At 34.8% G+C, this 15,338-nt stretch overlaps 1 protein-coding gene across 1 annotated transcript in view; it reads right to left on the minus strand.

Moving 5' to 3' along the window:
• Positions 1-15,338, minus strand: part of Reep3 (receptor accessory protein 3) — an 88,997-nt gene that overhangs the window by 28,691 nt on the left and 44,968 nt on the right. Inside the window, exon 2 of the mRNA XM_005339810.3 lies at positions 14,668-14,740. Within this exon, the coding sequence (XP_005339867.1) occupies positions 14,668-14,740 (73 nt within the window). The remainder of the gene's footprint in view (positions 1-14,667; positions 14,741-15,338) is intronic.

A 15,338-nucleotide genomic window follows, 5' to 3' on the forward strand; every position in this document is an offset into this window, starting at 1 on the left:
GCATAGATCAGATTATCCTACTTAACAAGTCAGTCCTTGCTCTATTATTAATCAAAATCCATAAGGCTTTTCTAAAGCCTTAGCATTTCAGAAATCCAGACAGTCATGTGATGGTGTTCTTATTCACTCTCCCCCAGGAATTAGAAGATATTTAAAGCCTGAGTGAATACTGCAAAATGAACATACCCATAGGCTAAATTTACTATCAGAAGACCATGCTCCACTTAATAGGAATGCATTTACATACACTGATGGCAAAAGAAAAGCTGGCCTCCTTTAACATTTTTCCACAAGTTTTTATGTTTTACATTCTTAGACAATACCTTTATGAAGATCCCATTTTAAACTATAAGATGACCTTCTTGATTTCCATTATAGAAATTGAGAACAATATACAGGTCCTAAGTATGCAGAGGAGTATCAGGTTATGAGAGTCATGGAAAATAGTAGTAATGGCATTCTAATTAAAAAAATATTTTTCTTAAATTGTATCCTTATGTAACTTATTTTGCTATAACCAATGTGATAGTATAATAGCAATAATCAATATGTGATACGCTATACCAATTTATAGTTATATGATAAAAAGAAAAATTCAAGTGATATACGAATTTGATAAATATTATTTAAGGCCTATTATAAACAAAGCCTTTGACATGAAATAGTTGTAAACCATGTCAAGGTGTTCTTATCTTCAAGAAAATTTTATGGGGGAGGCAAATAAGACATACAGCTAGATGATAGGCAGTTATGGCATGTTTGATCCAATATGTAACTATTAATATTTTACTATATATTACTACATATTATATATTATCCACCACTTTATATGAATGAAATATCTTCACTTCCAAAGGGCAGCCTTTTCTAATTGCCTCTAGCCCTCTGCAGGTCATGTACAGTCTTTGTGTACTGTACTTTGTAACATATGCCTGCATTTGGTTTATATATCACCTTCCTCTGATACTTGGCAGTCACAAGCAATGAGGCCTGAAACGGTATTGTTCACCACCATATAACCCAGCATCTGGTAAAATAAGGGCAGTGAAAGGCTTCTAACTAAACTATTCCTTAAAAAAAAAATTATTATTTTTTTGATACTGGGATTGAACCCAGATGTGCTTTACCATTGAGCCACATCCCCAGCCTTTTTTAGTTTTTATTTTGACACAGGGTCTCACTAAGTTGCTGGGACTGGCTTTGAACTTTTTATTCTCCTGCCTCAGACTCCTGAGTTGCTGGGACAATAAGCATGTGCTACCGTGCCTAGCTATTCCTTAAAATTTAAGGACTGAACTGATACAAGAGTCATATAAGTTCTATGATCTGCAAGTAGCAGCTTATAAATTACATACAAATAGTCTGTTGTGTTATAGCTGTTTTCAAAGTTATCAGACAGTAAAAATCTTTCCAACTTCTCTTAATTACAGATTCTCTGAATCATAAAGTTATTAATGCTGGTCTTTAAAAAAAATTTTAAAAACTACATATGTGTAATGATTTCAATTATAACCAAACTAAATAAATCCAGAGCATAAAATGGTAAAATATGCTTCACTGGAAAGAAAAAAAATCTTTGCTGAGTCTAAAAAGAAATAAACATTGCTGAATTTCAGACCACCCAAAGAGAACTTCATTTCTGACCATTATTAGCTACTCAGTCAATTCACCCAAAACATTCATTCCATACTGCATTTCAGAGACAACAGAAAAAAATCCTCTGATATAAAATTCTTTAGAAACAGTATAGAGTTGAAATGATTTCTTCTGTTTCATTAACATTATGTAACAATTTGATTACTTCATAATGATTCCCACCCCCCTCTTTAAAACAAAGAGGAACAAAATGTGAGAAATCAAATAGAAAAACTCCCTCTTTTATACAACCCAGATGGCTTGGTTATGGGATTTTTTTTCAGTGCTGTGCCAAGTTGGAGGCATGGCTGAAAATAAGCTAGTTGCAGTTAAATCCAAAATGAACAGAGACCATGACTGAACATCATTCCTTAAAAAGATGGAGCATATCAAGTACCAATAAAGTTGTTAGAATTGATTTTGAGCTTCCAGAACTTTGGGATTTTTTTCCCCCCACTGCTACATTTGAGCATGTCTTTAACTCTGTGTAGTTCCCCAGGACTCAGATGATTGGGAGCTGTATTTTGAGATGCTGAACCCACACACAGCAACATTACTATCCGGGGTTTCTGGTTACTGCTGTTACAGATCTCCAGAATACTAAACTAAAAGAGAAAGTCTTACTTTACAGAGTTGTATCTGGTGTTAAAGTGAATTAAAATGGGGCAGACTATAACCAGAAAGGGATGTTGCATTGGTGTCTCCAGTACTGTTGTATCACCTGAGCCCCATATATATCTCATCTCTCTGTTGAATTTGAAAACACTTGAGAGAAGGGAGAGTACAGAGATGTTTAAAAACTAGATGGTAATTAATTTAAAAAGAGTGTTGAAAGAAGATGCAAAAAGCAGGAACTGTTTAAGGAAACTGTTCCCAGGAGCAGAATTTAGGAAGGAATGACTTCTCAGTCCCAAAATAACTCTTTCCATCCACAGTGGCTGAGAATTCACACTTGACTCTTTTTTTTGTTGTTGTTTAAAGTCCTCTTGATTTATTTGGAATAATACACATTTGTAAAAGATACATTTCTCTTTTAAATGCACCATATAGAATTTGTCAGGATTTTAGCATGGGAAAGAACCTATCAGAGAGAGGTATACTGGGCTAATGGCCATTCTATTGGTTATGCTAGTTTCCATTCCCCCAAATCAACTTATTTCTTTCTTTCCCCTGCTGTTCCTAAAGTCTTGGTCCATTATGCTTCCTATTTGAGGCATTTCCACAGGAACTGAGGCCTCTAGTTTAGGCCCCTCATTTGTCTTCACAAAATGGATTCCATCTTGCTCCTTCCACCAGTGTTCTAACCTAGCCTTTGAAGATATGTCTCTTTCTTCAAGTGATTGACAAAGGTATGAGTAAAACAGTAAGTGAAAAATTGCATTCTTCAGGTATGATACCACACACTGTGCACATGTGCAGCTGTATATGAAAGGTTCCCCAGCATACCTTAAACATACAGTAAGTATTCAAATAGTGAGCACCAGCCCTTGTAATGCTAGACTCACAGTCTTGCTTAGAAAGCCAAGACCGACAGAAGAAACAAAAGTAGAAAGGTGCAAGAAGAATAAATCTCTATCTTGACAAAACAGACCTGTGTTATCAAATTACTTCTCTTCAAAAGCATGTGCATGTGTAATCAACCTCACAGAAAGAACTGAGAACTGAGGTTCATGTCTGAGTGAGCGGGGCAGTGGCGGGAAGAGGGAAAGAACAGCAAGGTTACTTGGAGGAAGAAATGGCTGCCCAATGGCCAAGGTGTAGGTTCTGGGTAAACATAGAACATGGAGGATAGTGAAAGCTGAGTAAAGAAGGAACTTTTGCTGATATATAGACCTTAGGCCAGCCCTAAAACATGGAAATCAGGAATTTCAACTTAATATATTCCCCTAACATTATTTTGCTTTAATCAAAATTAAATTATATATATGTTTAATTAAATAAAGTTTAATTCAAGTTTAAGCCATTTACATATAAAAAAATAAACTTGTTGCTATTTAGTATCTATTTGCATATACAAATTTTATTATTCTGATTATTTTAAAAGTGTAGTGCGGTAAAGGGCTGTGATGAAAGGCTGCTGAGTGCCTCAATAACATAACTTTTTTTTTCAGATGTTGATGGACCTTTATTTTATTCATTTATTTAAATGCAGTGCTGAGAATCTAACCCAGTGGCTCACACATGCTAGGCAAGTGCTCCACCACCGAGCCACAACTCCAGTCCCTATAAGATAACTCTTAAATTAATCAGGGTTCTCCAATTTGACTATGGATAGAAATCCTGGGAATTACAGTTATACAAATAGCTAGACTCCTTCATCACATGTTCACAGACAGAGGGCCATGAAGCTTTCAAAAGGCAACTCCCTGTCTTTTGGATGTGTGATCAGAATTTAGACCATGTACAGAATTCTTGGCATGTAATCGATAAAACAATAGCACCAACATTACCTGAGAGCCTTCTGGAAATGCAGAATCTCAAGACCAAATGAAACCCACCAAAACAGAATCTGCATTTTGTACACTCACTTGAGAGCAGAATGGTGGGAGACTGCTCCTGCCTGTTCTCACATTGGCTAATGGAAGGTGTTGACCTTCACTACCTTCAGAGCCAAGAGATAGGTGTGATGTAATAGCCTGTAATCTCAGCTACTCAGGAGGAGGAGGCAGGAGGATCTTAAGTTTGAGACCAATCTGGGTAATTTAGTGAAACCTCACTCAAAACAAAACCCAAAGCAAAACCAAACCAAAAGACAAACAAACAAAAACAAACAAAACTCCCTCCCCCAACAAACAACAACAGCAACAACAACAACAAAAGAACTGGAGATGTATCTCAGTGGCCCAGAATTTAATCCCCAGTAACAATAAATAAATAAATTAATAGAAAAAAGAGCCTTAGATTGGAGAAAAAGAAAGAATGCTTGGATTTTGTGAGATAACTTGTTAAAAATAAATAAATAACCCACCCAAAAAGCTCAATAAAGTAGAAGGAGCTGAGACTTTCACCCTCTCAGTGACACTGTTCATAGCTCTTTCTCCAAAGTCATGAAGAATGTTCTTACTATCTGGCCATGGACAATTTGATGAAGGTTTCCTGCCTTCACAAGGAGAAAGTACACTTTAAGAGTGTCCTCCTTAGGAGTAAATCTGCCTTTTATATAGAGAAAAGGTAAAAACCTTGATTGACAGGCTAAAATTATGTTCTAACATACATCAATGGCAGAAACTTCCCCAGATGTTTCCAGTAATTTATTTGGACATTCTTGTTAATAAGAATATAACATAATAAAACTGAAATGTTAGATGTTCATTTGAAAGAGGCTGTTGGAAACCTTTGGAAATTACTGTAATTTTGTAAATATGAATCACTCAATCTATTTCTGTGGCTTTTCAAGACCTCTTCCATTTTACCTGAAGTTTGGATCTGTTTGTTTTTAAACAGTGATTTACTTCTTTTTAAAAAATATTCTGAGAGCCAAGAGTCAGACAAAATTTAAAGTAAAAATACATTTTAATATATCTTAAATTTATTATGGTTGTTCAAAAGGACTTCATCTTTTTACATTTCTAAAGTAATATCTTTTTCATGTGCTTTTAAAATTACAAGAGATTTTGGGGAAAGATTTTATTTCTCTTACTTACTTCAGGAACAGCTCTATCTTTTATATTTTTAGGAGGACCTTTCACAGTGTGATGGCAATCTGGTTGACAATCTGATTATTACAGCTGTAGTTGGTAAAGCACTATATTTCTAAAATTACATAATGGAAAGATGATGTACGTGTCTGAGCATTTCAAGGGAAGATCCTGCTATTGTGTAAAAAAGGAAATTCACTATATTAATAGTATAACCGTTAGGTGAAAAGAAAAAAAGTCAGATATGTCTATTAAGTATCTAATGTTTTGGAATAAAAATTATAGACAGTTTAATGTTTTACAATTTAGCACTACTTGCTTAAACCTTTTCTTGTTTCTCAATTTGTTAATTCTTTTTCTACCCTACCCTTCCTTAGCTACTTCAAATGTTTATTTTATTAAGCTTCTTCAAAAGAACAACTCTTAAGATATATTAATTCCTCTGATTTTATGTGGGTTTGAGCTCAGAGGTGGTCTACCACTGAGCTACATCCCCAGCCCTTTTTATTAATTTTTAAAAATTTTGAGACGGGGTCTTGTTAAGTTGCTTAGGATATCACCACATTGCTGAAACTGGCCTCAAACTTGTGATCCTCCTGCCTCAGCCTCCCCAGTTGCTGGAATTACAGGCATATGCTACCTGGCTTAGTGTGTATGTGTGTTTATTTTTATTTTTTATTTTTATATTGCTTTATTTAACTTGCTGCCTTACAGAATCTTTTAATTTGATATTTTTCTTGCTTTGTGTGTTGATGTTCAATTTCATTTTTCTTCTTCCTTTTTCAAAATCCTTTTAAAGTTATTATATGTAGAAATGGAAATTGTGATATGTATTACTTTCATTTTGATTTTTCAATTAGTCTACTGATTATTTCTCTTTAGAACTCATGGGGTTTTCTTCAAAGTGATAAGGTTATGGTTTCTGAACAGATAAAGAGAAGGCAGCACAGTGGCTGCCTCTGAATTCATGTCGCCTGCAGTGAGGGTGGAGTTTTTTGGTTATTGTAGCTTTTATGATTTCAAACTATTCCATCACTAGGGATTAGGGTGGAGGTGGCTAGGCCTCTCTCCAATTTACTTCTTAGCAACATTTCCTTTAATGGAAAAAACTGTTTCTGTCTCTGTTTTAAAAATCCATTTCCACTGGCATTGCAGTTGGTAAAATTCTTCCTAGATATTAGCAAAAGACTCACTTAGCCTCTTAGGTTTAATGTAACTGTGAAACATTTTTTTCTGTGTATGTTAAAAAACATTTTCATTGGATACTAGAAAAGGACAGCTGGCTAGATGTATCTTTGTGTGGAAACTGTGAGAATGCTTCTAATTTACTTCATAAAGGTCAAGGGTTACATTAAATCACATTCTGAAACTTCAAAGGGACTATATTAGGCATTTATTTTCAATAATAATCTTATTCATATTTAACATTTACCTCTTAAAGTTGGATCCATTCTAATGAATCCAAGATATGATCATGAAGAAATTGTTTTTAGAAAACATAAGGAAGAGTACAAGTCACTTATTTTTAACAAATAGTTATGAAAGAGTAAAAGAAATTGAAGTTAAAGTGTAAAAGACCTGGTATTGTAAAGTTTCTAAGCTGCAAAGCCTGAGTTAAAATGTAAAGGACCAGGTATTGTTAAGCTCCTATGCTACACTCTAAACCTGAAATTCCTGTAGCTATTAGGACAATTCCCGGGACTGCCCAGTAGATATTCCCCCTGACCATTTAGTTGTTTAATAACCTAGGACCCTGTGCAGTTTGGCACGTAGGCATTCAGGGCCCAAACCAATCAGTTTGAATGTATCCCCTCCTTAGGAGTGACCTGACCTGTTCCTGCCAATGAATGTGCTAATCATGTTTGAGAATTGTTGTTTGATTTTCCTGCGGTGTATGGTGATTTGTTAAAGGAGACTGTGATGTATGTAAAGCCCCTGCTCCCTAAAAAAGTCTATTTAAGCACTGCTCAACCCCTGCTCGGGGCTCTTGGCCGCTCTCCCTTCTTGAGTGAGCCTGGAGCCCCAGTGCGTTGGATTGGATCCTCAATAAATCCCCTTTTGCTGTTGCATAAGCCGGTCTCTTCCTCCAACGTTCACCAGACCCTTACAGTTATTCACTATTTTGAAAGTAAATTCGTATACTAATATAAAATAAGTAAACCCGATACATCAAAAGTAAGATTTACAAAGAATAATAACATAATTTAAATAAATTATTTATTAAAACTTGATTTTCAGGTTGGGGGTGTAGGGATAGAGTGCCTGCCTGTCACACACAAGGCTCTAGGTTGATCCCCAGCACTGAAAAAACATAACAAAACAAAACCAAAAAACTCCCCAAATGGCAAGGCAATAAATAATACCAGGGAAAGGGACAATAATGGTAGGGCCCTACAGAGATCAACTGCAAATAGTGTTTACATAATGAAAATGATTATTAACAGGCACTGTCATATCTCAGGTACTGATTTAAATGCTTTATATTCATTAACTCACATTTCCCTCACAACCACCTGAGGAGCTAAGTGCTCCTTCCTGCTTTCATTTTATATATAAGGAAACTGAGGCACAGAAAGGTCAAATGACTCACTTAAAGATACAGCCAGTAAGGGGTAGGATAAAGGTGATAACCAAGGCAGCTTGGTTCCTGATGCTCTTTTCTTTATCTGCACTATTTTTTTTTTTTAGGTTACTGGGAATAGAGAATAGACCCTGCACAAACTATGCACTCTACCCCTGCTACATCCACATCCTTTTAAAATTCAATTTAATTTTGATGGAGTCTCACTAAATTGCCCAGATAGGTCTCAAACTTTCAATCCTCTTGCTTCAGCCTCCACCATAGCTGAGAATATAGGCGTTTGCCACTCACTGGACTTAGTGTTTATCTTTATAATCTGCTTCTCTCTAACTGAGCCTATTTAACATAAATATTGAATATCGATCCAATTCAAGTTTCACCGTAATGACACTGGGAAGCTGTTGGGACAGGGAAATATGCATGTGTGGCACTGGTAACTATAAAATCATCTTTCACAGAAGGAAGTCAAGTCACGATGCCCATCTGAAAAACTAAGAAATAGCAAAGTAGGCATGTTATCTAGAATTTGGAAATAAATATTAGATTCAAATACAACAATTGAAAATAGTGCCTCTAGATATTTAGAAATAGGTATGACAGTATGAAAAATTTTTTGTTTTTCATATGCTTATGCTTTGGAAAACTAATGGACTTTAAAGCAAGTATTGATTTAATACAAATAAAAACTAAATTAGAAGTAGATCAAAATGGAAAGTAAACAGCTAAGCATGTGGTCCTATAGTTTTCAGTGTAAGAAATCCCATGTTAATCAGTAGGCTAATCTTTATAAACTTTCTCAATTGTTAAAACCTTTGAATCAAATTAAAAAAAAAAATGGGAGGCAGGGTCAGGGATTAAATCCAGGGGGCCCCTGCACATGGTAGGCAATCGCTCTACCAGAGTTACATCCCTAGCTCTTGAATGAATATTTTTAATAAAAAATATTAAAATATACTTAGGGAACATTTCTTGATGATAAAGAATTGCTCTTTAGTTAATTTTCCCCCTTCTATCTCCACCCTAAAACTAGCATAGAACTTTACATTTTACTAAACAAAAGAAGTGTAAAAGTGGCATGTGGTATATTTGTTCTTTTTCATATCACCTAAATATTCAGTCAAAAATTGGGTCACTTTCAAAACCAAGTCAATGGTTTTGAGGGTCTTTTCTGCACCTTTAAAAGTGTAATCTCCCAGAGTTTTTCCGGTTCTTTGTTCTTGCTCACAGTAAATTTCAGGATCAAATGTCTGATTTTAATTTTTAAGTGCTGTTAGCCAACTTTTTCATTGCTGCTTTCTCTAACATTCTTAGAATAAGAACACTGTTTCCTAGAAAAGCTACAGCAATTACACATGACTTGGAAGTAAACACTCTATTTTCAAGTCATAATATAGTATGAGCCTGAAAAAATTTGCAAAACCATACTAATTCTTCAGTAAGTTTACATTTCAATTACTGCAAGACTGAAAGTCTTTAAGTAGGCCATATCAGCCACACTATACAGGAAATTATATCCTAGGAAAGCTCTGTTTTAAAAATAGGCAAAGGAAGAAAGGAAAGTTGCCAAAATACACAGCAACTTTCCATTTGTTTTGATTTGAACACAGCATCTGTTTTATCAGGTGCAATCTACCACTTGCAGGCGTAAGGGGAATGGTAGTAGTTAGGGTGGGATGAAGTAAATTAACCAAAATGTTTGCTTTTAGAAAATAGTTTTGAAGTAGATATCAGCAGAATTTAGGTCATAACCAAATGCCACAGAGAAACTAGGCTTTGGGATAAGTGTTCAGACTAGATTATATATATGCCCTAACCCAGAAGAATCAAAGCTGAGAAGGTAGATCAATCCACTTAAGAAATGTGAATGCTCTTATAAACATCATTTAATATTTGATATACATTTAAAGTCAACTTTTTTCCTTTTCTTATTTATTTACCCCTTCATTCATTATTCAGAAATATCTTTCTTGCCTACTTAATAGGGCTACAGCAAGGATGAGTGGGATATTATGGGGGTAGGCAGAATGATGCCTTATTTTTCCAAAATATCCATGTTCCAACCCCTAGGAACTATGAATATGTTAGGAAACATGGTAAAGGGGGGGGGGAAGAGGTATGGGGTGGGGCAGATGCAATTCAGGCTGTTAATCAGACAACCTTGAAAGGGGGAGATTATTCTAGATTACTCAAATGGGCCCAGTACAGTCACAAAGGTCCTTAGAAGAGGAAGAGGGAGGCAGAAGGAAAGAACAAGAGACTTGGAAGCATTAAAAGGTCCAAAGTTGACTGCTTTGAAGACTGAGGAACAGAGAACTAAGCCAAGGAAGCTGGAAAGTAAATAGCTAAGCATGTGGAACTAAGAACTAAGAACTACTCCATGGAAGCTGGAAAAGGAAGCAGATAGTTTTCCTTAGAGCCTCCAGAAGGAATGTAGCCCTGAGGACCCATTCTAGATTTCTGACCTCTCGGACTACATCAGTATAAATTTATGTCGTTTTAAGCCTCTAAGAGTGTGGTATTTGTTAGAGTAGCAATTGGAAATAATAATAAGCAAATTTTTTTGATATTGGTAGAAAATCATATATATAAAAGATATTATTATTACAAGATGACATCTCAACTTAGTTTAACAGCCTTGATGTTAGACAACTAGGTTACCAGGAGATAACCAAGCCAATCTCCAGCCCTTTTTTATATTTTAGTGTTTTATATTTAGCGTTTATATATTATTTTTCCTTCTCAAAAGCTGACATCCTGCCCTTCCTGTTGCAGTGCCTGACTATTTTTGGTTTTCAACTTATTTTACTTATGAAACAGTACTAATTACCATGTAATTATCAAACCAGCTCTAGCCACTTGCCTTTCTAGTTCCCTAGTTTATTTTACCAGTTACTCTAGTTTTCCCACAGGAATGGTTAAGAAAACTTTTTTGGGGGGTAACAGAATTATAGCAAAATTGCTTAAGATATTTCTTACTTTGTTAATGATTATTCTTTAGAAACAATTCTACATTCAGCTGGGAGTATAGATCAGTGGTACAGCACTTGCTTAGTAATGAGCAAATCCCTGAGTTCAATACTCAATGCTGAAGAAAGGCAATGATCTGCTAAAAAGCATTACAACAACATAAAAACAGCAATGCAAAACAACATGCTAAATAAACACACACATACATACATGGATATATATAAAAATATATCAAACTTTATTGATTTTAATTAAGAATGTTCATGAATTTTCTTCACAGGCCAAATTAAATTTACAAAGCAGAATTAGTAATAAAAATCTGGAATGGGTATGTGGTGCATGCCTGTAGCTGGAGGCTGAGACAGGAGGACTTTGAGTTCAAAGCCAGCCTCAGCAACTTAGTGAGGCACTTGGCAACTCAGCAAGACCCTGTCTCTAACTAAAATATAAAAAAGGGCTGGGGATTGAATCAATGGTTGAACACCCCTGGGTTCAATCCTCAGTACCAAATAAATAAATAAATAAATAAATAAATAAATAAATTTCTGGGTGTTTTCTTAAGCATCTTCTCAAGTCTTTGAAAATTAAAATTAATGAAGTAAAATTAATGCATAGTGATAAATGGACTAGTCTTTTTATAATGGTTCTTAGGTCAGTCCATAAAACATTTTTTTCTTCTCTTTTGGCATCATTTGCACACACAGGTCGACTTTTTTCTTTTCTTTTTTTTTTGAGAGAGAGAGAGAGAGAGAGAGAGAGAGAGAGAGAGAGAGAGAGAGAGAGAATTTTTTAATATTTATTTTTAGTTTTTGGTGGACACAACATCTTTGTATGTGGTGCTGAGGATTGAACCCGGGTCGCACGCATGCCAGGCGAGCATGCTACCACTTGAGCCACATCCCTAGCCCCTTGACTTGTTTTTATTACAATTTATTTAATACTTTCATATTTCTTATTGCTTCCTCCTTTCCCTTTCCCTTTTATTTTTACTTTAGGGGGTAATATTTCTTATCTGCTGATTAGAGCCTCTGATCCAAACGTCACTTTCAACTTATACTTCAACATTTTCCCCAATAAAAATCAAGCAAATTTGGAAGAGGACACAAGAGAGTATCTTAAATACAAGTATGTACACAAAGTCACACCAATTGTTGCATATCTTGGGTCTCTGGAATGCTTTATAGGTGACACTGTTGAGAGGCATATTACTCTGTACTTCAACTGTACAACTAATCAGATAAAGATCTCATTTAATAATAGCATAAAAAATATTCCAAATAGGGAGAGGTAGGGTGGGGATGTAGCTCAGAGGCAATGTGCTTGCCTAGCATGCACAAGGCCTAGATTCAATCCCCAGTACTGAAAAATAAAAAGCAAATGAACAAAATAAAAAATTTAAACCCACCAACCAACCAAACCAAATCAAACAAAAAGTAAACCAAATAGGGAACAATTCACTTTCAGTAAGCATTAGTCAATTGTATACTCTACTATTCATATTTTCATTGTGTTTAGAAATGGTGGGAAATTCTTGTTTTTAACCATTCAAAACAGAATTCCAATTAAATTATTTCACAGAAGGGCAGAGCATTGTCTAGGGAATTGTGCAAGGATGTGAAGTATTACTATATTGCTAAAGTATAAAAATTGATAGTAATTTCATGTCTATTGAAATGAGTAATAAAAAAATCTGGGTTGTATTTCACGTTTTTTTATTTCATTTTTTCTAATTACTAGTTATTTTATTTTTCAAAAACACTGGTCAATGACTTCTTGGAAAAAACAAAACAAAACTGGTCTTTCCCAATAGGCAGCTTGAGAAGCATTGTTAATGAAACTAAGTGCTGGCTTCTAAAAAACTAATATAGGTCTGTGCTGTAAAATAATTCTTGAAATATTTATTATACGGGGCTGGGGATGTGGCTCAAGTGGTAGCGCGCTCGCCTGGCATGCGTGCGGCCCGGGTTCGATCCTCAGCACCACATACCAACAAAGATGTTGTGTCCCCTGAGAACTAAAAAATAAATATTAAAAATTCTCTCTCTCTCTCTCTCTCTCTCTCTCTCTCTCTCTCCCTCCTCTCTCACTCTTTAAAAAAAAAAGAAATATTTATTGTATGTTAAAATACATTCTTCAAGTACTTTTTAAGAGAAATTTATCTATTAATTTTTTTTAGTTGTACATGGACATAATATTTTGTTTATTTTTTATTTTTTTTTTAAAGAGAGAGTGAGAGAGAGAGAGAGAGAGAGAGAGAGAGAGAGAGAGAGAGAGAGAGAATTTTTAATATTTATTTTTAGTTCTCGGCGGACACAACATCTTTGTTGGTATGTGGTGCTGAGGATCGAACCTGGGCCGCACGCATGCCAGGCGAGCGCGCTACCGCTTGAGCCACATCCCCAGTCCATTTTGTTTATTTTTAAAGTGGTGCTGAGGATCGAACCCAGTGCCTCACAAGTGCTGGGCAAGTATTCTACCACTGAGTTACAACCTCAGCCCTATAAGATGAATTTAAATGACTAGAACTTAATGTGGTTCCATCTTTTAAGATGATTTCACCAATTCTAAATCCAAGAAATCTATATAAGGATAGAAAAACCTCACTGCTCAACTAAGTTCTTTACCTCTGCTAAATTTATTCCACTATTTGAATTGATTAGTAAAAATATAGTTCATTACAAAAATTAGTTTCACATCAAGAGAAAAAAATGTCAGTAACAGTTCAGTAGAATAAGTTAGCTATAAAGGTCTATTGCTTCTTCCCTAAAACCCAAAATATAGAATAATTATGATCTGAATTCTGATCATTTGATGAGTTGGATGACAAGACTTCTGTTTAAGATTCTTTACAAAGAACTACGGCTATATATGTGAAAGAATTAAAAAACAGGTACTCAAATTCTTATACATAAGCAGCTCTATTCATAATAGACAAAACAGAACAATTCCAATGTCTGTCAATAGATGAATAAACAAAATGTGTTTTTCATTTATCAATACAATGGAATATTGTTTAGCTACAAAGAAGAATGAAACACTGATACACACTAAGACATGGATGAACCTTGAAAACATATGCTAAGTGAAAGAAGCTAGTCACAAAAGGTCACAGATTATTCAATTCTATTTGTAGGCAACATTCAGAATAAGAAAATTTTCTCTGAAATTTCACTCCATCAAACACGGTAAACCATGCCAGGGATTCATATGGGAGAAAGGCCATTTTCTATTAAACAGTATGGTTAAGGCTGGGAAAGAGCAGAACTTACAGAAAATGATAAAACAATGAATAAACAACAACAAAAATCAGGAATAGGAAAGAGTAAACTGAAATAAAAAATATTGAGGATTAAAAACAAAATCATTATAAATTCAGCACAATTCAAGAAGAAAAAAGATTGAAGTTGTTAGTAGTGATAGAATATCTGCTTAAATCAATTAGAAAGTGTTAAAAGGCCTATGAAAGAGGAAAAGAATTTTGCATGGAAAAGAAAGATATTCTCAGTGCACTTATAAATTTACAAGGATAGAAAAGTCACAACCCTCCTCCCAAAAGTCAAACAAACAAACAAAAAATCCCCAAACCCTTATTATACTGGAATTTACAGACTATATTAAGAACTATCCAATTACTCATCATGGGAACCGTGTATTTCTTTAGATGCCAACTAACAGTGAACTATTTTTTAAGATCCACTTTGGAGTTGTTGTCAAAGCTAGTTTTTAATCATTTACATCAGTTTCACCCAACATATTATCCCAGCTGTTTCTAAAAGGACAGTAATTTTTCCAATGCTTTGCATTACTGATAAATTGAGAAATAATCACTCATAAAACTATACTTACATACTCCTTCACGTTTTTTGTTTTCACAGTTTTGTATGAATAATATGCAGGATAAAGCATTCCAAACACCAGTCTAAAAATAAAAAAGGAGAAGACTTAATTAAACACAATGCTTGTATTTTATTTTATGGTTATGAGAGTCTAATCCAGGGCCTCATCCATGCTAGGCAAGTGCTCTACCAGGGGCTACACCTTCTCCACCCCCTCTACTGGGAGTCAAACTCAGGGGCACTTTACCACTGAGCTAAAACCCCTATCCTTTTTATATTTTATTTTGAGACAGAGTCACTAAGTTTCAGAGGCTGGTCTCCAACTTGACAACCTCCTGTTTCAACTTCCTGAATGGCAGGAACTGTAGACATGTGCCAACAAGCCTGTCTGGTTGCAACAACTCTTTTAACAAAAAACTAATCAAGAAAACTAACCTAATAGAAAAAAAAAGTATTTTAGGAAACTTATAACTGTAAATTTGCATGAAGGCAAATATGTGTATAAACTAAATCCACTTAGAAAAGCAAAGTCAAAATATGTTTTTTTAAACAAAAAGATATTTCAATATTTTGGATACCAGTTTTGTGAAATGAAAGATTTATTTTTTTTAAAAAACTGACTTTTAAATCTTGTTTTGCAACACAAAAACATATTCTATGGTCCTTTGAATTACATTTGAA

This window comes from Ictidomys tridecemlineatus, chromosome 1 (genome assembly GCF_052094955.1).
Source record: "Ictidomys tridecemlineatus isolate mIctTri1 chromosome 1, mIctTri1.hap1, whole genome shotgun sequence".
Lineage (NCBI taxonomy): Eukaryota > Metazoa > Chordata > Mammalia > Rodentia > Sciuridae > Ictidomys > Ictidomys tridecemlineatus.